Here is a 20803-nt window from a genome sequence, read left to right on the forward strand (position 1 = left end):
TTCCTGAACTTCCCATCGTAATTCCCACACAGGCCTCGGACCTCCGTCTTGTAGAGGCTGGGGATGATGATGTCTGGAAGAAGACACCAGAATTGGACAACGGGGCAGGTTCATTCATAATTTGCCGATGACACAGAGATTGGCCGGGCGGTCAACAGTGAGGTTGAGTGTCACAGAGTCGGAGAGGTTTACGGCATGGAAACAGGCCCTTCGGTCCAACTTGTCCATGCCACCCCCTTTTATTTGAAACCCCCTAAGCTGGTCCCAATTGCCCGCATTTGGCTCACATCCCTCTATACGGCATGGTGGCACAGTGGTTAGCACTGCTGCCTCACAGCTCCAAGGGTTCGATTCCCGGCTTGGGTCAATGTCTGTGTGGAGTTTGCACGTTCCCCCCGTGTCTGCGTGGGTTTCCTCCGGGTGCTCCGGTTTCCTCCCACAGTCCGAAAGACGTGCTGGTTAGGGTGCATTGGCCGTGCTAAATTCTCCCTCAGTGTTACCCGAACAGGCGCCGGAGTGTGGCGATGAGGGGATTCTCACAGTAACTTCATTGCGGTGTTAATGTAAGCCTTGTGACACTGATAAATAAACTTTGAAGCTTTAAGGAATGTGAGAAACGGGAGCTGGAGGGGGCCCCTCAGGCCCTCTGGCAATGCTATCCCTTTTGACAAGGTTGACCTTGGATCTAAATTCCATCTCTGCTCCCTGCAAAACCCCCCCAAATCCTTCAGTGTCCGAGGATCCATCAGTTTCAGTCTTGATCGTACCAGGTGAGCATAAGCTCACAAGATCTAGGAGCAGAATTAGACCATTCGGCCCATCGAGTCTGCTCCGCCATGGCTGATATGCTCCTCATCCCCATTTTCCTGCCTTCTCCCCATAACCCTTCAACCCATTAAAAATCGGTCTAACCCCTCCCTAAATATCCTCACTTTTCCAGCATCCATCACACTTGGAGGTCTGGGCGGAGTTTGCACGTTCTCCCCGTGTCTGCGTGGGTTTCCTCCGGTTTCCTCCCACAGTCTGAAAGACGTGCTGGTTAGGGTGCATCGGCCGTGCTAAATTCTCCCTCAGTGTTACCCGAACAGGCGCCGGGAGTGTGACGACTAGGGGGATTGTCACAGTGACTTCATTGCAGTGTTGATGTAAGCCGACTTGTGACACTATTAAATAAAATACTCCAGCTTGGGCTGACAAGTGGCAAGTAACATTTGTGCCACACCAGTGCCAGGAATGACCATCTCCAACAGGCAAGAATCTAACCCATCATCCCTTGGCATTCAATGGCTGAACCCCACCCGACTATCAACATCCCGGGGGTTCCCATTGACCAGATACTGAACTGGGACCCAGCCATGTAAATACAGTGGCTCCCGGAGCAGGTCAGAGGCTGGGAATCCTGCGGAGAGTAACTCACCTCCTGACTCCCTCCCAAAGCCTGTCCGCCATCGACAAGGACACAAGTCAGGAGTGTGATGGAATATTCCCCACTTGCCCGGATGGGCGCGGCTCCCAACAACAACTCAAGAAGCTCGGCGCCATATATTAACGATCTAGATGACGGGACTGGGAGCATTCTGGCCAAGTTTGCCGATGATACAAAGATAGGTGGAGGGGCAGGTAGTACTGAGGAGGTGGGGAGGCTGCAGAAAGATTTAGACAGTTTAGGAGAGTGGTCCAAGAAGTGGCTGATGAAATTCAACGTGGGCAAGTGCGAGGTCGTACACTTTGGAAAAAAGAATAGAGGCATGGACTATTTTCTAAACGGTGACAAAATTCATAATGCTAAAGTGCAAAGGGACTTGGGAGTCCTAGTCCAGGATTCTCTAAAGGTAAACTTGCAGGTTGAGTCCGTAATTAAGAAAGCAAATGTAATGTTGTCATTTATCTCAAGAGGCTTGGAATACAAAAGCAGGGATGTACTTCTGAGGCTTTATAAAGCACTGGTTAGGCCCCATTTGGAGTACTGTGAGCAATTTTGGGCCCCACACCTCAGGAAGGACATACTGGCACTGGAGCGGGTCCAGCGGAGATTCACACGGATGATCCCAGGAATGGTAGGCCTGACATACGATGAACGTCTGAGGATCGTGGGATTATATTCATTGGAGTTTAGGAGGTTGAGGGGAGATCTGATAGAAACTTACAAGATAATGAACGGCTTAGATAGGATGGACGTAGGGAAGTTGTTTCCATTAACAGGGGAGACTAGGACGCGGGGGCACAGCCTTAGAATAAAAGGGAGTCACTTTAGAACAGAGATGAGGAGAAATTTCTTCAGCCAGAGAGTGGTGGGTCTGTGGAATTCATTGCCACAGAGGGCTGTGGAGGCCGAGACGTTGAGCGTCTTCAAGACAGAAATTGATAAATTCTCGATTTCTCGAGGAATTAAGGGCTATGGGGAGAGAGCGGGTAAATGGAGTTGAAATCAACCATGATTGAATGGTGGAGTGGACTCGATGGGCCGAATGGCCTTACTTCCGCTCCTATGTCTTATGGTCTTATGGTCTTATGGCCATCCAGGACAAAGCAGCCCCGCTTGATTGGCACCCCATCCACAAACACCCACTCCCTCCACCCCCCACGCAGCCGTGTGTACCGCAGCGACTCACCAAGGCTCCTTAGGCAGCACCTTCCAAACCCACCACCTCCACCAGCTAGAAGGACAAGAGATACCTGGGGAACACCCCCACCTGGAGGTTCCCCCTCCGAGACACTCACCACCCCGACTGGGAAATATATCGGCCGTTCCCTCACTGTCGCTGGGTCAAAATCCTGGAACTCCCTCACCTTGGACCTCAGGAGCAAGATCGATACAGTTCACCCGCCACACCTGGCCACCTGACCCTCCACCCATGCTACCTGGCTGGATAGACTGGGACATTTTTCCCTGGAGTGTAGGAGGCTTAGGGGTGATCTTATAGAGGACTATAAAATAATGAGGGGCACAGATCAGCTAGATAGTCAATATCTTTTCCCAAAGGTAGGGGAGCCTAAAACTAGAGGGCATAGGTTTAAGGTGAGAGGGGAGAGATACGAAAGTGTCCAGAGGGGCAATTTTTTCGCACAGAGGGTGGTGAGTGTCTGGAACGAGCTGCCAGAGGCAGTAGTAGAGGCGGGTACAATATTGTCTTTTAAAAAGCATTTAGACAGTTACATGGGTATGATGGGTATCGAGGGATATGGGCCAAATGTGGACAATTGGGACAAGCTCAGTGGTTAAAAAAAAGGGGCGGCATGGACAGGCTCATGGGATACAAGGAGAAGTGGCTAGATGGGTGGAGAACTGGCTTGGCCACAGGAGACAGAGGGTAGCGGTCGAAGGGAATTTTTCCGGCTGGAGGTCTGTGACCAGTGGTGTTCCGCAGGGCTCTGTACTGGGACCTCTGCTATTTGCGATATATATAAATGATTTGGAAGAAGGTGTAGCTGGTATGATCAGTAACTTTGCGGATGACACGAAGATGGCTGGACTTGTGGATAGCGATGAACACTGTCGGACAATACAGCAGGATATAGATGGGCTGGAAAATTGGGCGGAGAAATGGCAAATGGAATTTAATCCAGATAAATGCGAAGTGATGCATTTCATAGAATCATAGAAACCCTACAGTGCAGAAGGAGGCCATTCGGCCCATCGAGTCTGCACCGACCACAATCCCACCCAGGCCCTACCCCCACATATTTACCTGCTAATCCCTCTAACCTACACATCTCAGGACTCTAAGGGTCAATTTTTAACCTGGCCTATCAACCTAACCCGCACATCTTTGGACTGTGGGAGGAAACCGGAGCACCCGGAGGAAACCCACGCAGACACGAGGAGAATGTGCAAACTCCACACAGACAGTGACCCGAGCCGGGAATCGAACCCGGGACCCTGGAGCTGTGAAGCAGTAGTGCTAACCACTGTGCTACCGTGCCGTCACAGACCTCCATTTTGGAAGAAGTAATGTAGGGGGGAGTTATACAATAAATGGCAGAGTCATCAGGAGTATAGAAACACAGAGGGACCTAGGTGTGCAAGTCCACAAATCCTTGAAGGTGGCAGCACAGGTGGAGAAGGTGGTGAAGAAGGCATATGGTCTGCTTGCCTTTATAGGACGGGTTATAGAGTATAAAAGCTGGAGTCTGATGTTGTGGCTGTATAGAACGCTGGTTAGGCCACATTTGGAGTACTGCGTCCAGTTCTGGTCGCCGCCCTACCAGAAGGACGTGGAGGCGTTAGAGAGAGTGCAGAGAAGGTTTACCAGGATGTTGCCTGGTATGGAGGGTCTTAGCTATGAGGAGAGATTGGTAAACTGGGGTTGTTCTCCCTGGAAAGACGGAGAATGAGGGGCGATCTAATAGAGGTGTACAAGATTATGAAGGGTACAGATAGGGTGAACGGTGGGAAGCTTTTTCCCAGATCAGAAGTGACGTTCACGAGAGGTCACGGGCTCAAGGTGAGAGGGGCGAAGAATAACTCAGATATTAGAGAGATGTTTTTTACACAGAGGGTGGTGGGGGCCTGGAATGCGCTGCCAAGTAGGGTGGTGGAGGCAGACACGCTGGCATCGTTTAAGACATGCCTGGATAGTCACATGAGCAGCCTGGGAATGGAGGGATACAAACGATTGGTCTAGTTGGACCAAGGAGCGGCACAGGCTTGGAGGGCCGAAGGGCCTGTTTCCTGTGCTGTACTGTTCTTTGTTCTTTGACAAGTTGGGCCGAAGGGCCTTGTTTCCATGCTGTAAACCTCCATGACCCTACCTGAGGCAGTGGGTGAATGGTGACTCTCGCACGACCTGGCTGCCCTTACCTGCATTTTCTCTTCCATCAAAGTTGACGGAGAGGCCAAAGTCCGTCTCCAGGTAGAGGCTCTTGGATTTCTGGTAGACACGGAAGCCATCGCGCGACTTGTAGGGTGGCCTCACCCTCTCTTCATCCAGCTGTGTCGAGAAGAGGGAGAAAAACTTTACTCTGAGACACGGGTGAGTCGGAATCGCGGGTCGGCAGGGGCTAAGTTCAGCATGACAGGAGAGGGAATGTCCCGTCTGAGAGAGCACCACAACACAAGAGGATTCAGACGCACCCCAATAGGGAGGGGAGGAGCGATTTTCCAGCCCTTCATGCTGGAGGGGATTTCCAGTCCCGTGAAAGATGTGCAGGTTAGGTGGATTGGCCATGCTAAATTGCCCCTTTGTGTCCAAAAACGTGCAGGTTAGGTGGATTGGCCATGCTAAATTGTCCCTTAGTGTCCAAAGAGGTGCAGGTTAGATCGATTGGCCATGCTAAATTACCCCTTACTATCCAAAGATGTGCGGGTTAGGTGGATTGGCCATGCTAAATTGCCCCTCAGTGTCCAAAGATGTGCGGGTTAGTTGGATTGGCCATGCTAAATTGCCCCTTAGTGTCCAAAGATGTGCAGGTTAGTTGGATTGGCCATGCTAAATTGCCCCTTAGTGTCCAAAGATGTGCAGGTTAGGTGGATTGGCCATGCTAAATTGCCCCATGGTGTCCAAAGATGTGTAGGTTAGGTGGATTGGCCATACTAAATTGCCCCTTAGTGTCCAAAGATGTGCAGGTTAGGTGGATTGGCCATGCTAAATTGCCCCTTAGTGTCCAAAGATGTGCAGGTTAGATCAATTGGCCATGCTAAATTGCCCCTTAGTGTCCAAAGATGTGCAGGTTAGGTGGATTGGCCATGCTAAATTGCCCCTTGGTGTCCAAAGATGTGTAGGTTAGTTGGATTGGCCATGCTAAATTGCCCCTTGGTGTCCAAAGATGTGCGAGTTAGGTAGATTGGCCATGCTAAATTGCCCCTTAGTGTCCAAAGATGTGTAGGTTAGGTGGGTTGGCCGTGCTAAATTGCCCCTTGGTGTCCAAAGATGTGTAGGTTAGGTGGATTGGCCGTGCTAAATTGCCCCTTGGTGTTCAAAGATGTGTAGGTTAGGTGGATTGGCCGTGCTAAATTGCCCCTTGGTGTCCAAAGATGTGCGGATTAGGTGGATTGGCCATGCTAAATTGCCCCTTAGTGTCCAAAGATGTGTAGGTTAGGTGGATTGGCCGTGCTAAATTGCCCCTTGGTGTCCAAAGATGTGTAGGTTAGGTGGATTGGCCATGCTAAATTGCCCCTTAGTGTCCAAAGATGTGTAGGTTAGGTGGATTGGCCATGCTAAATTGCCCCTTAGTGTCCAACGATGTGTAAGTTAGGTGGATTGACCATGCTAAATTGTCCCTTGATGTCCAAAGATGTGTAGGTTAGGTGGATTGACCATGCTAAATTGCCTCTTGGTGTCCAAAGATGTGCAGGTTAGGTGGATTGGCCATGCTAAATTGCCCCTTAGTGTCCAAAGATGTGTAGGTTAGGTGGATTGGCCGTGCTAAATTCTCCCTCAGTGTTACCCAAACAGGTGCCGGAGTGTGGCGACCAGGGGATTTTGACAGTAACTTCATTGCGGTGTTAATATAAGCCAATGTGTGAGACTTATAAATAAACATTTTACAAAATTCGGCATTTCATGATCTGTTGAGATAGGGTGGGATTTCCGGGTCTTGGGGAGCACGAGGCCTGATTTTTTTGGGGTCTTGGAGTGTGCGCGTAGTCGGAGAATCCCCCGCACCCCACCCCCCCGCCCCCAACCCCCTCCCCAAGTCACGGGGCCAATACGTCGATCCCCTTACCAGGAAGCGTTTGTTCTTGTGGAACTCAATGGTGTGGCCGTAAACTTCGATGTAGATCGCCGACAGGTAGGTGATCTTCTTGTTTCTGTTCCTCACTAGGTTCTTGCCCTCGATGTTGATGGGCTGTAGGCCCTCGGTGGACTTGTAGGTGGTGACCAGCGTGTAGGTGCCCTTACCCTGGAAGTGGTGGGACAGTCCGTCGAAGGTCAGGTAGTGAGGGTCTCCCGAGATCAGGCACGTCTTGAACGCTGTGGCGGGGGGGGGGGAGGGAAACAGGTCAGAAAACCTTTCACCGACGCCACCTTTGACTGAGAGACAATGAGACTGTTCGATAACGGGGAGAAGTTAAGCGGAGACTTATTTGAGGCCTGAGGGGTTTGGACAGAGGACCAAACGAGAAAATGGCTCTGGGGGGGGGGGGGGGGGGTGGTGGAGGAGGGAGTGGGGCGGGAGTGGGGGGGGGGAGGGGAAGGAGGGTGGGTAACCAGCGGGACACGGATTGGAAATACGTGACAAAAGAGCCAGACGGAGAGGGGGAATGTTTCTCTTAAGGCAGCGTTCTGGAAGGTGCTACCTGAAAAGGGGTGACAGGGTGGCGCACTGCTGCCTCACAGCGCCAGGGAGCCCGGGTTTGATTCCCGGCTCGGGTCACTGTCTGTGTGGAGTTTGCACGTTCTCCCCGTGTCTGCGTGGGTTTCCTCCGGGTGCTCCGGTTTCCTCCCACAGTCCGAAAGATGTGCAGGTTAGGTGGATTGGCCGTGCTAAATTGTCCCTTAGTGTCCAAAGATGTGCAGGTTAGGTGGATTGGCCATGCTAAATTACCCCTTAGTGTCCAAAGATGTGTAGGTTAGGTGGATTGGCCATGCTAAATTGCCCCTTAGTGTCCAAAGATGTGCAGGTTAGGTGGATTGGCCATGCTAAGTTGCCCCTTAGTGTCCAAAGATGTGCAGGTTAGGCGGATTGGCCATGCTAAATTGCCCCTTAGTGTCCAAAGATATGTACGTTAGTTGGATTGGCCATGCTAAATTGCCCCTTAGTGTCCAAAGATGTGCAGGTTAGGTGGATTGGCCGTGCTAAATTGTCCCTTAGTGTCCAAAGATGTGCAGGTTAGGTGGATTGGCCATGCTAAATTGTCCCTTAGTGTCCAAAGATGTGTAGGTTAGGTGGATTGGCCATGCTAAATTGTCCTTAGTGTCCAAAGATGTGCAGGTTAGGTGGATTGGCCATTCTAAATTACCCCTTAGTGTCCAAAGATGTGCAGTTTAGGTGGATTGGCCGTGCTAAATTGCCCCTTAGTGTCCAAAGATGTGCAGGTTAGGTGGATTGGCCATTCTAAATTACCCCTTAGTGTCCAAAGATGTGCAGTTTAGGTGGATTGGCCGTGCTAAATTGCCCCTTAGTATCCAAAGATGTGAAGGTTAGGTGGATTGGCCATGCTAAATTACCCCTTAGTGTCCAAAGATGTGTAGGTTAGGTGGATTGGCCATGCTAAATTGCCCCTTAGTGTCCAAAGATGTGCAGGTTAGGTGGATTGGCCATGCTAAGTTGCCCCTTAGTGTCCAAAGATGTGCAGGTTAGGCGGATTGGCCATGCTAAATTGCCCCTTAGTGTCCAAAGATATGTACGTTAGTTGGATTGGCCATGCTAAATTGCCCCTTAGTGTCCAAAGATGTGCAGGTTAGGTGGATTGGCCATTCTAAATTGCCCCTTAGTATCCAAAGATGTGAAGGTTAGGTGGATTGGCCGTGCTAAATTGCCCCTTAGTGTCCAAAGATGTGCAGGTTAGGTGGATTGGCCATGCTAAATTGCCCCTTAGTATCCAAAGATGTGAAGGTTAGGTGGATTGGCCACGCTAAATTGCCCCTTAGTGTCCAAAGATATGGAAGTTAGTTGGATTGGCCATGCTAAATTGCCCCTTAGTGTCCAAAGATGTGCAGGTTAGGTGGATTGGCCATGCTAAATTGCCCCTTAGTGTCCAAAGATGTGCAGGTTAGGTGGATTGGCCATGCTAAATTGCCTCTGAGTGTCCAAAGATGTGCGGGTTCGGTGGATTGGCCATGCTAAATTATCCCTTAAAGTCAGGGGGACTAGCAGGGTAAATATGTGGGGTTGTGGGGATAAGGCCTGGGTGGGATTATGGTCAGTGCAGACTCGATGGGCCGAACGGCCTCTTTCTGCACTGTAGGGATTCTGTGATCTGAATTCAGCGGGGGGGGGGTAGTTTTTGCAGTCCCGTATTCGTGGCCAGACATTCGCACCCCACCCTCCCCCGCCACAGTTGCACCACCCCCCCCCCCACCCCGGCTCCCTATCACAGGCCAAGAGCTGATGTGGGAATGTTGGCGGGTTTGGGATTGAGGAAGTCTCCGAGGGGTGACTTACCGACAGGCTTGCACCTGTACCTCCCGTTCTTCTTCAGCGCGCAGACCGAGTTCTCGTGACACTTGTGCTTCTTGCACTTCAGTTGCCCTTTCGAGCAGGTACACTTGGTGTCGCAGAGCTCGTTCAGCCAGCTGTCCCCGGACTGCGGAACAGAAAACAGAAAGAAAAGGTGGCGTCACTCCCCGGCTCCCGAATCTGAAAGCAAACGCGAGGAGGCCTCCTCTCGCAGAGAGAACCTGCTTTGAAAGGAGCAAGGCCACTGGCTCTCAAGACATTTTGGGAGGGTTCATGAGGGGAAAATTGAGGTTGTGCGTCCCGGCTGTGTCACTCACTCTCAGCTTTCAGCCCAGGGTTCAAATCCTATTCCTGTGACTTGAATTCACATTCCTGTCGGATATTCCCTGTTCCAAACCTGGTTCTTTGATTTGATTTATTGTTGTCACATGTATTGGGATACAGTGAAAAGTATAGTTTCTTGCGCGCTATACAGACAGAGCATACCATTCATAGAGAAGGATAGGAGAGAGTGCAGAATGTAGTGTTACAGTCATAGCTAGGGTGTAGAGAAAGATCAACTTAATGCGAGGTAGGTCCATTCAAAAGTCTGACGGCAGCAGGGAAGAAGCTGTTCTTGAGTCGGTCGGTCCGTGACCTCAGATTTTTGTATCTTTTTCCCGACGGAAGAAGGTGGAAGAGAGAATGTCCGGGGTGCGTGGGGTCCTTGATTATGCTGGCTGCTTTTCCCGAGGCAGCGGGAAGTGTAGACAGAGTCTATGGATGGGAGGCTGGTTTGCGTGATGGATTGGGCTACATTCACGACCTTTTGTAGTTCCTCGTGGTGAAAGGTTATCGGGGGAGGTGAAGGGATTTTGGAGTGAAAGTTTTTGGATGGTGAAAGGTTACCGGGGTGGGGGGTGAAAGGTTATCAAGGGTGAAAGGTTACCGGGGGGGGGGTGAAAGATTACCAGGGAGATGAAAGGTTACCGGGGGCGGGGAGGGGTGAAAGGTTACCGGGGCGGGGGGTGAAAGGTTACCGGGGGGGGTGAAAGGTTACCGGGTGGGGGGGATGGTGAAAGGTTACCGGGGAGGTGAAAGGTTACCGGGTGGGGGGGATGGTGAAAGGTCACCGAGGGGGTGAAAGGTTACTGGGTGGGGAGGAGGGTAAAAGGTTACCGGGGGGGTGAAAGGTTAGTGGGTGGGGGGGAGGGTGAAAGGTTACCGGGAGGGTGAAAGGTTACTGGGTTGGGGGCGGGGGGGTGAAAGGTTACCGGGTGGGGGGGGGGAGGGGGGAAAGGTTACCAGGGGGGTGAAAGGTTACCGGGTCGGGGGGAGGGTGAAAGGTTACCGGGGGGGTGAAAGGTTACCGGGTGGGGGGGAGGGTGAAAGGTTACCGGGGGGGTGAAAGGTTACAGGGTCGGGGGGAGGGTGAAAGGTTACCAGGGGGGTGAAAGGTTACCGGGTCGGGGGGAGGGTGAAAGGTTACCGGGGGGGTGAAAGGTTACCGGGTGCGGGGGGAGGGGGAAAGGTTACCGGGGGGGTGAAAGGTTACCGGGTCGGGGAGAGGGTGGAAGGTTACCGGGGGGGGTGAAAGGTTACTGGGTGGGGAGAAGGGTGAAAGGTTACCGGAGGGGTGAAAGGTTACTGGGTTGGGGCGGGGGGGGTGAAAGGTTACCGGGGGGGCGGGGGGGGGGGGCGGTGGTGAAAAGTTACTGTGGGGTGAAAGTTCACTGGAGTGAAAGGTTATCAGGGTCAGAGGGAATGTGGGGTTGAGGTTACAGTGAGATCAGCCATGATCTTATCGAATGGGGTCGCAGGGCTCGAGGGGCCGACTGGCCTCACTCCTCATATGAGCTGCTGTGTGAGGAGCGTCGGGTGAACGGCGGGGTAGGGCGAAGCTTACCTCGTAGTAGTCATCGTTATCGTCGACGCAGCCGCAGTCCGCCAACGCCACGCATCGGTCGTCACTCAACACGAAGCCGGAGTCGCATTCGCAACCTTCCACGCAGGACCGGTCACTCTCGCAGGTCGAGGGCGCGTAGATATCGATGCAGGTGGCCGGGCAGCTGGGTGCACATTCCGTGTAGTGGCTGTCTTTCTGACAGGAGAGAGCTGGGGGAGACAAGAGAGACTTGGCTGAAACACGGGGAGGCGGGGGTGGGGGGGGGGGGGGACATCCTGACGACACGCCAAACAACTACCGGACGCAATCATCGACAAAGCGAACGGGGGGGGGGGGTTGGCGCTCAGCCGAACATTCATTCACCGCAGCGGCGCTGGAGAATCCTGGGCCGCGGGCGAAGTTTTCGGCAGAAATACAGCAACACCGTCTCAGTCACGGTGGGACGGCCAACTATCATCGATTGTGGCAAAAATAAAACGGTCTGGGTTCACTAATGTCCCCTTGAGGGATGGAAATCTGCCGTCCTTACCCCGGTCTGGCCTACACGTGACTCCAGAGCCACAGCCAATGTGGCTGACTCTCAACTGCCCCTCTGAAATGGCCGAGCGAGACATTCAGTTCAAGGGGCAATTAGGGATGGGCAATAAATGCCGACCTCGCCCAGCGACGCTCCCCGTTGAATGATAAGAAGAAAGTAGCCATCTTCAAAGTAGGAGCGAGACCAGTTTGGAGTGAGGGCGGGCAGCACGTTTTCACATAAACCTGGAACTCTGCAACTCCCCAAAATGTCGTGGGCGCGAGGGATCAGTTGGAGTATTTTTTATTTGCTATTAATTGGGCGGCACGGTAGCACAGCGGGTTAGCGCTGCTGCCTCACAGCGCCAGGGACCCGGGTTCGATTCCCGGCTTGGGTCACTGTCTGTGCGGAGTCTGCACGTTCTCCCCCCGTGTCTGCGTGGGTTTCCACTGGGTGCTCCAGTTTCCTCCCACAGTCTGAAGGACGTGCGGGTTAGGTGGATTGGCCATGCTAAAACACCGAGGGTCGGGGTGGCGCAGTCTCAGGATGAGGGGGTGGCCATTTTGGATTGAGATGAGGAGAGATTTCTTCCCCGAAAGGGTTGTGAATCTTTGGAATTCTCTCTCACAGAATATATTTATGTGTATGACCTTTAGTGTCCAAAGATGTGCAGGTTGGGTGGATTGGCCGTGCTAAATTGCCCCTTAGTGTCCAAAGATGCGCGGGTTAGGTGGATTGGCCGTGCTAAATTGCCCCTTAGTGTCCAAAGATGCGCGGGTTAGGTGGATTGGCCATGCTAAATTGCCCCTTAGTGTCCAAAGATGTGCAGGTTAGTTGGATTGGCCATGCTAAATTGCCCCTTAGTGTCCAAAGATGTGCAGGTTAGTTGGATTGGCCATGCTAAATTGCCCCTTAGTGTCCAAAGATGTGCAGGTTAGTTGGATTGGCCATGCTAAATTGTCCCTTAGTGTCCAAAGATGTGTGGGTTAGGTGGATTGGCCATGCTAAATTGTCCCTCAGTGTCCAAAGATGTGTAGATTAGGTGGATTGGCCATGCTAAATTGCCCCTTAGTGTCCAAAGATGTGCAGGTTGGGTGGATTGGCCATGCTAAATTGCCCCTTAGTGTCCAAAGATGTGTGGGTTAGGTGGATTGGCCATGCTAAATTGTCCCTCAGTGTCCAAAGATGTGCAGGTTAGTTGGATTGGCCATGCTAAATTGTCACTTAGTGTCCAAAGATGTGTGGGTTAGGTGGATTGGCCATGCTAAATTGTCCCTTAGTGTCCAAAGATGTGTGGGTTAGGTGGATTGGCCATGCTAAATTGTCCCTCAGTGTCCAAAGATGTGTAGATTAGGTGGATTGGCCATGCTAAATTGCCCCTTAGTGTCCAAAGATGTGCAGGTTGGGTGGATTGGCCATGCTAAATTGCCCCTTAGTGTCCAAAGATGTGTGGGTTAGGTGGATTGGCCATGCTAAATTGTCCCTCAGTGTCCAAAGATGTGTAGATTAGGTGGATTGGCCATGCTAAATTGCCCCTTAGTGTCCAAAGATGTGCAGGTTGGGTGGATTGGCCATGCTAAATTGCCCCTTAGTGTCCAAAGATGTGTGGCTTAGGTGGATTGGCCATGCTAAATTGTCCCTCAGTGTCCAAAGATGTGTAGATTAGGTGGATTGGCCATGCTAAACTGCCCCTTAGTGTCCAAAGATATGCAGGTTGGGTGGATTGGCCATGCTTAATTGCCCCTTAGTGTCCAAAGATATGCAGGTTGGGTGGATTGGCCATGCTAAATTGCCCCTTAGTGTCCAAAGATGTGTAGCTTAGGTGGATTGGCCATGCTAAATTGTCCCTCAGTGTCCAAAGATGTGTGGCTTAGGTGGATTGGCCATGCTAAATTGTCCCTCAGTGTCCAAAGATGTGTAGATTAGGTGGATTGGCCATGCTAAATTGCCCCTTAGTGTCCAAAGATGTGCAGGTTAGGTGGATTGGCCGTGCTAAATTGCCCCTTGGTGTCAGGGGGAACTAGCTCGGGAAAAAGGAAGGGGTTTATGGGGATAGGGTGGGAATGTGGTCGGTGCAGACTCGATGGGCCGAATGGCCTCCTTCTGCACTGCGGGGATTCTAGGATTCCACGTGCTGTACAGCGCTGGCAATGACTGGTGATGCCTCCCTTGGTGGAGCAGCCCATCGACGCTCGCGGCCCGAGTGAGAAGTGGGCATCTCCCGGAGGAGATAAGGAGGGAGAGGAACAAGTCCAAGCTGGCGCCACTTACGACAGAAGGTGCTGTTCCGCCACTTGAGCTCGACGTCCTCGCTCTTGCAGGCTTCCACGTAAGACTGGACGTTGTCACAGAGGGTGGAGATCATTCCCGAGTACTCGCACATGTCGTACGCACAGTTCTCGATGAACGGGGCTGGCTTCACCACACTGTGGCACTCCTGGTACTTCCCTGAGAGCAGCTCACTGCACTGTGCTCTCCATCGGGCCTGTTCTTCAGCCGTACACACGGGATCCAGGTCCTCTCTGTCATCGGACTTGCAGCTGCAAAAACCAACAAAGGGGTTAACAGTGAGAGCACCGCAAAACTGGGCCCCCTCGCCACCCCCCCAGGATCTTTGACCGATTGGCCCAGTGGGCAGCCCGGTGGCACAGTGGGTCAGCACTGCTACCTCACAGCGACAGGGGCCCGGGTTCGATTCCCGGCTTGGGTCACTGTTTGTGCGGAGTCTGTACATTCTCCCCCCGTGTCTGCGTGGGTTTCCTCCGGGTGCTCCCATTTCCTCCCACACTCCAAAGGTTAGGTGGATTGGCCATGCTAAATTGTCCCTTAATAGAACAAAAGAACAAAGAACAATACAGCACAGGAACAGGCCCTTCGGCCCTCCAAGCCCGCGCCGCTCCCCGGTCCAGGATCGAATCCTGAATCCAGGATCCCCGCCCAATTTTCCAGCCTATCTACATACTAATATCCTATCCACCGAGCTGTCCCTCACAGCTATGATGCTTTGTTCATCACAACCTATTAACTCACCCCAACCCCCCCATTCCAGACCATGTGATCTCCAGGGAGAGGCGAAAACCCAGAGTGAAAACCCCAGGGCCAATATGGGGAAAAAAAAATCTGGGAAATTCCTCTCCGACCCCCTGAGGCGATCGAAACGAGTCCAGGAGATAATGTCCAAAGATGTGTAGGTTAGGTGGATTGGCCATGCTAAATTGCCCCTTAGTGTCCAAAGATGTATAAGTTAGGTGAATTGGCCATGCTAAATTGCCTCTTAGTGTCCAAAGATGTATAAGTTAGGTGAATTGGCCATGCTAAATTGCCTCTTAGTGTCCAAAGATGTATAAGTTAGGTGGATTGGCCATGCTAAATTGCCCCTTAGTGTCCAAAGACGTGTAGGTTAGGTGGATTGGCCATGCTAAATTGCCCCTTAGTGTCCAAAGATGTGTAGGTTAGGTGGATTGGCCATGATAAATTGCCCCTTAGTGTCCAAAGATGTGTAGGTTAGGTGGATTGGCCGTGCTAAATTGCCCCTTAGAGTCCACAGATGTGTAGGTTAGGTGGATTGGCCATGCTAAATTGCCCCTTAGAGTCCAAAGATGTGTAGGTTAGGTGGATTGGCCATGCTAAATTGCCCCTTAGTGTCCAAAGATGTGTAGGTTAGGTGGATTGGCCATGCTAAATTGCCCCTTAGTGTCCAAAGATGTGTAGGTTAGGTGGATTGGCCATGCTAAATTTCCCCTTAGTGTCCAAAGATGTGCAGGTTAGGTGAATTGGCCATGCTAAATTTCCCCTTAGTGTCCAAAGATGTATAGGTTGGGTGGATTGGCCGTGCTAAATTGCCCCTTAGTGTCCAAAGATGTGCAGGTTAGGTGGATTGGCCATGGTGAATGTGTGGGGCTATAGAACATAGAACATAGAACATTACAGCGCAGAACAGGCCCTTCGGCCCACGATGTTGCACCGACCAGTTAAAAAAAACTGTGACCCTCCAACCTAAACCAATTTCTTTTCGTCCATGAACCTATCTACGGATCTCTTAAACGCCCCCAAACTAGGCGCATTTACTACTGATGCTGGCAGGGCATTCCAATCCCTCACCACCCTCTGGGTAAAGAACCTACCCCTGACATCGGTTCTATAACTACCCCCCCCTCAATTTAAAGCCATGCCCCCTCGTGCTGGATTTCTCCATCAGAGGAAAAAGGCTATCACTATCCACCCTATCTAAACCTCTAATCATCTTATATGTTTCAATAAGATCCCCTCTTAGCCGCCGCCTTTCCAGCGAAAACAATCCCAAATCCCTCAGCCTCTCCTCATAGGATCTCCCCTCCATACCAGGCAACATCCTGGTAAACCTCCTCTGCACCCTCTCCAAAGCCTCCACATCCTTCCTGTAATGTGGGGACCAGAACTGCACACAGTACTCCAAGTGCGGCCGCACCAGAGTTGTGTACAGTTGCAACATAACGCTACGACTCCTAAATTCAATCCCCCTACCAATAAACGCCAAGACACCATATGCCTTCTTAACAACCTTATCTACTTGATTCCCAACTTTCAGGGATCTATGCACACATACACCTAGATCCCTCTGCTCCTCCACACTATTCAAAGTCCTCCCGTTAGCCCTATACTCAACACATCTGTTATTCCTACCAAAGTGAATTACCTCACACTTCTCCGCATTAAACTCCATCCGCCACCTCTCGGCCCAACTTTGCAACCTGTCTAAGTCTTCCTGCAAACTACGACACCCTTCCTCACTGTCTACCACACCACCGACTTTGGTGTCATCAGCAAATTTGCTAATCCACCCAACTATACCCTCATCCAGATCATTAATAAATATTACAAACAGCAGTGGCCCCAAAACAGATCCCTGAGGTACACCACTTGTAACCGCACTCCATGATGAATATTTACTATCAACCACCACCCTCTGTTTCCTATCCGCTAGCCAATTCCTGATCCAATTTCCTAGATCACCCCCAATCCCATACATCTGCATTTTCTGCAGAAGCCTACCATGGTGAACCTTATCAAACGCCTTACTAAAATCCATATATACCACGTCCACTGCCTTGCCCCCATCCACCTCCTTGGTCACTTTCTCAAAAAACTCAATAAGGTTAGTAAGGCACGACCTACCTGCCACAAAACCATGCTGACTATCACCTATCAATTCATTACTCTCCAAATAACTATAAATCCTATGGGAATGGGGTCTGGGTAAGATGCTCTGTGTCAATGCAGACTCGATGGGCCGAATGATCTCTTTCTGCACTGTAAGGATTCAATGATCTTCAATGGGTCATTCTTTGTCTCTCTCTCTCGCTCGTTGCCTGAATCAGCAGATCCTGGGTTCGAGGCCAGAGTCTCCCGTCTGCCTCAGTGCCAGTGCTGAGGGAGTGCTGCACTGTCCGAGGTGTTATCTTTCCGAGGAGATGTTTGGATGAAAATGATCCCAGGGCCACCATTAGGAGGATTGGGTGGATAGAGACAGGGGTGGGGGTCGAGATGGATGGGGAGTTCTCCCTGTATTGTCACTGGGCTAGTAATCCAGAGACTCTTGGTTAATATTTTGGGGGGAAACGGGTTCGAATCCCACCACGGCAGATGGTGGAATTTGAATTCAGTCAAAAAAAACCCTGGAATTAAGAATCTACTGATGACCCATCGTCGGAAAAACCCATCTGGTTCCTTCAGGGAAGGAAATCTGCCGTCCTTACCCCGGTCTGGCCTACATGTGACTCCAATGTGGTTGACTCTCAACTGCCCTCAGAAATGGCCTAGCAAGCCACTCAATTCAAGGGGCAACGAGGGATGGGCAATAAATGCTGGCCCAGCCAGCGATGCCTACATCCCACGGATAAATTTAAGAAAAAAACTACTTAGTCTCTCCTCATATGACAGACCTGCCGTCCCTGGAATCAGCCTGGTAAACCTTCGCTGCGCTCCCTCGAGAGCAAGGACATCCTTCCTCAGATAAGGACACCCAAAACTGCACACAATACTCTCTATTAAGATGGGTACAGAGCGATGTGGGCCAAATGCGGGCAATTGGGATTAGCTTAGGGGTTAAAAAAAGAAAGGGGCGGCATGGACAAGTTGGGCCGAAGGGCCTGTTTCCCTGCTGTAAACCTCTATGACTCCAGATGTGGCCAATTCAGCACTGGCCCGAACAGATCACCTGGCCGCTGTCGCATTGCGGTTTGTGGGATCTTGCTGTGCGCACGTTAACTGCCCCGCGTTCCTTACAAATACAGCAGCGGCTTCAGCGTGAACATGATTAAAAACTGGACGTCCCGGGGTTGGGTAAGGTGACCCGCCGCCCTCTTGGTTTCGCCATTTCTCTTACCGTGGGTCATTATCTCCTTGCGCCCGCCAGCTGTTTCCGAACTGGGTGACGTTCTTTGCTGGGTGCCCGTCAGGCATCAGCAGCTCGTCCGCACCGTTGTTGTTGAAGTTGCCGCACATGCCACACACCTGGAACAGGTAGAGGGGTCAAACTGAGGTGACCTCGTACAGGTGAACCTGGCGAGGAGGTGTAGGCCAGAGGCCTGCCCCAACGTTCGGTGCGATCCCGGTCAATATTCAACCCGCCCCCCCACCCCCCCCCCCCCCCGCCCCTCTCCCAAGACCCCACCTCATCCTCTCCACCCCCTTCGAGTCCAGATCGAGACAGCACAATAGGAGACCATTCGGCCCATCAAAGACATGCCGCCCTCCCTGTGGAGCTACCCAATCAGTCCCATCCTCCCGTCTCTCTCTTTGTAGATCTTCATTCATGGGACACGAGCATCGCTGGATGTCCAGCATTTATTGCCCATTTCTCCTCGTGTCTGCGTGGGTTTCCTCCGGGTGCTCCGGTTTCCGCCCACAGTCCGAAAGATGTGCAGGTTAGGGGGATTGGCCATGCTAAATTGCCCCTTAGTGTCCAAAGATGTACAGGTTAGGGGGATTGGCCGTGCTAAATTGCCCCTTAGTGTCCAAAGATGTGCAGGTTAGGTGGATTGGCCATGCTAAATTGCCCCTTAGTGTCCAAAGATGTGCAGGTTAGGTGGATTGGCCATGCTAAATTGCCCCTTCGTGTCCAAAGATGTGTAGGTTAGCTGGATTGGCCATGCTAAATTGCCCCTTAGTGTCCAAAGATGTGCAGGTTAGGTGGATTGGCCATGCTAAATTGTCCCTTCGTGTCCAAAGATGTGTAGGTTAGCTGGATTGGCCATGCTAAATTGTCCCTTAGTGTCCAAAGATGTGCAGGTTAGGTGGATTGGCCATGCTAAATTGTCCCTTAGTGTCCAAAGATGTGCAGGTTAGGTGGATTGGCCATGCTAAATTGCCCCTTAGTGTCCAAAGATGCGCGGGTTAGGTGGATTGGCCATGCTAAATTGCCCCTTAGTGTCCAAAGATGCGCGGGTTAGGTGGATTGGCCGTGTTAAATTGCCCCTTAGTGTCCCAGGATGTATAGGTTAGGAGGGATTGGTGGGGTAAATGTGTGGGGATTGTTTGGATAGGGCCTGGGGTAGGATTGTTGTCGGTGCAGACACGATGGGCCGAATGGCCTCCTTCCGCACTGCAGTGATTCTATTAAATTGCCCCTTGAGAAGGTGGTGGTGAGCCGCCATCTTGAACCCGCTGCAGTCCACGTGCTGTGGGTTGACCCACAATGCCGTTAGGGAGGGAATTCCAGGATTTTGACCCCAGCGACAGTGAAGGAACGGCCGATATATTTCCCAGTCGGGATGGTGAGTGGCTCGGAGGGGAATCTCCAGGTGGGGGCGTTCCCCATGTATCTGCTGCCCATGTCCTTCTAGATGGTAGAGGTGGTGGGTTTGGAAGGTGCTGCCGAAGGAGCCTTGGTGAGTCGCTGCGGTGCATCTTGTAGACGGTACACACGGCTGCGTGGGTGGTGGAGGGAGTGAGTGTTTGTGGATGGGGGGCCAATCAAACGGGGCTGCTTTGTCCTGGATGGTGTCTTGAGTTGTTGTTGGGAGCCGCACCCATCCTGGCAAGTGGGGAGTATTCCATCCCACTCCTGACTTGTGTCCTTGTAGATGGTGGACAGGCTTTGGGAGGGAGTCAGGAGGTGAGTTACTGTGAGGCGTTTTGTGTTCCCTTAGGGACCTCCACCCAACTTCCTTTTGAGATAATTCCTCATCCCCCCGTCCCGTAACCCCAACCTCGGTGAGTAGGTTTGGTAACTGCGTTCTGTATTGTAGGGGTGCGTCCGCCCAGTCCGGGAGTTAGCATCCCCCTCCCTCCCTCCGCATCCCCCTCCCCCCCTCCGCATCCCCCTCCCCCCCTCCGCATCCCCCTCCCCCCGCCGCACCCCCCTCCCCCCCTCCGCACCCCCCTCCCCCCCCCTCCGCACCCCCCTCCCCCCCTCCGCACCCCCTCCCCCCTCCGCATCCCCCTCAGCATCCCCCTCCCCCCGCCGCACCCCCCTCCCCCCCTCCGCACCCCCCTCCCCCCGCCGCATCCCCCTCCCCCCCTCCGCACCCCCTCCCCCCCTCCGCACCCCCTCCCCCCTCCGCACCCCCCTCCCCCACTCCGCACCCCCGTCCCCCCCTCCCCCCTCCGCACCCCCCTCCTCCCCCCCTACCCCCCCTCCGCACCCCCCGCCCCCTCCGCCCCCCTCCCCCCCGCCCCCCTCCCCCTCCGCACCCCCCTCCCCCCTCCGCACCCCCCTCCTCCCCCCCCACCCCCCCTCTGCACCCCTCGCCCCCCTCCGCACCCCCCCTCCCCCCCCGCCCCCTCCCCGCTCTCACCTTCCCGTGGTATGTGTTGGGCAGTTTGACCTCAAGGTGGTGGTTGCCGTCGAACCTGACCGTCAGCCCGAACGTGGTCTCCAGGACGATGTATAAGCCGCTGGAGTAGATGCTGACTCTCTTCATGTCGTCCTCAAATGGGGTCCTGATCTTCCTGCCATCCAGCTGCAAGGCAACAGCGGCAGAGACACCTGAGTTTCACCGGCCGCTCAGAACCCCGGCGCGCAGGGACAAGGAGGACAAACAGCCCACGGAAACTCACCAACCTGGAAGCGGACTGTTCGGCCCATCACCTCCATACTAGCTCGCTGTTATAACACAGCTCGATTGACCAGTAGCTGTTGTCTCTCTCTCTCTCTTTCTCCCTCCCTCTCTCTGTCTCTCTCTGTCTGTATCCCTCTCTCTCTCTGCCTCCCCCTCTCCCTCTCTCTGCCTCCCCCTCTCCCTCTCTCTCTCTCTGCCTCCCCTTCTCCCTCTCTCTCTCTCTCTCCCTCCCTCTCTCTGTCTCTCTCTCTCTGTCTCCCTCTCTCTCTCTCTCTGTCTGTATCCCTCTCTCTCTGT

At 52.8% G+C, this 20803-nt stretch overlaps 1 protein-coding gene across 1 annotated transcript in view; it reads right to left on the bottom strand.

Annotated features, from left to right (window-relative positions):
* Nucleotides 1-20803, bottom strand: part of LOC144481621 (zonadhesin-like) — a 129019-nt gene that overhangs the window by 26358 nt on the left and 81858 nt on the right. Inside the window, exons 28-35 of the mRNA XM_078200758.1 lie at nucleotides 20243-20407; nucleotides 17830-17957; nucleotides 13737-14005; nucleotides 10949-11157; nucleotides 9049-9190; nucleotides 6667-6914; nucleotides 4802-4931; nucleotides 1-73 (exon numbers count right to left, since the gene is read on the bottom strand). The exon at nucleotides 1-73 is cut by the window's left edge and continues 171 nt beyond it. Of these exons, the coding sequence (XP_078056884.1) occupies nucleotides 1-73; nucleotides 4802-4931; nucleotides 6667-6914; nucleotides 9049-9190; nucleotides 10949-11157; nucleotides 13737-14005; nucleotides 17830-17957; nucleotides 20243-20407 (1364 nt within the window). The remainder of the gene's footprint in view (nucleotides 74-4801; nucleotides 4932-6666; nucleotides 6915-9048; nucleotides 9191-10948; nucleotides 11158-13736; nucleotides 14006-17829; nucleotides 17958-20242; nucleotides 20408-20803) is intronic.

Source organism: Mustelus asterias, chromosome 31 (genome assembly GCF_964213995.1).
Source record: "Mustelus asterias chromosome 31, sMusAst1.hap1.1, whole genome shotgun sequence".
Classification (NCBI taxonomy): domain Eukaryota; kingdom Metazoa; phylum Chordata; class Chondrichthyes; order Carcharhiniformes; family Triakidae; genus Mustelus; species Mustelus asterias.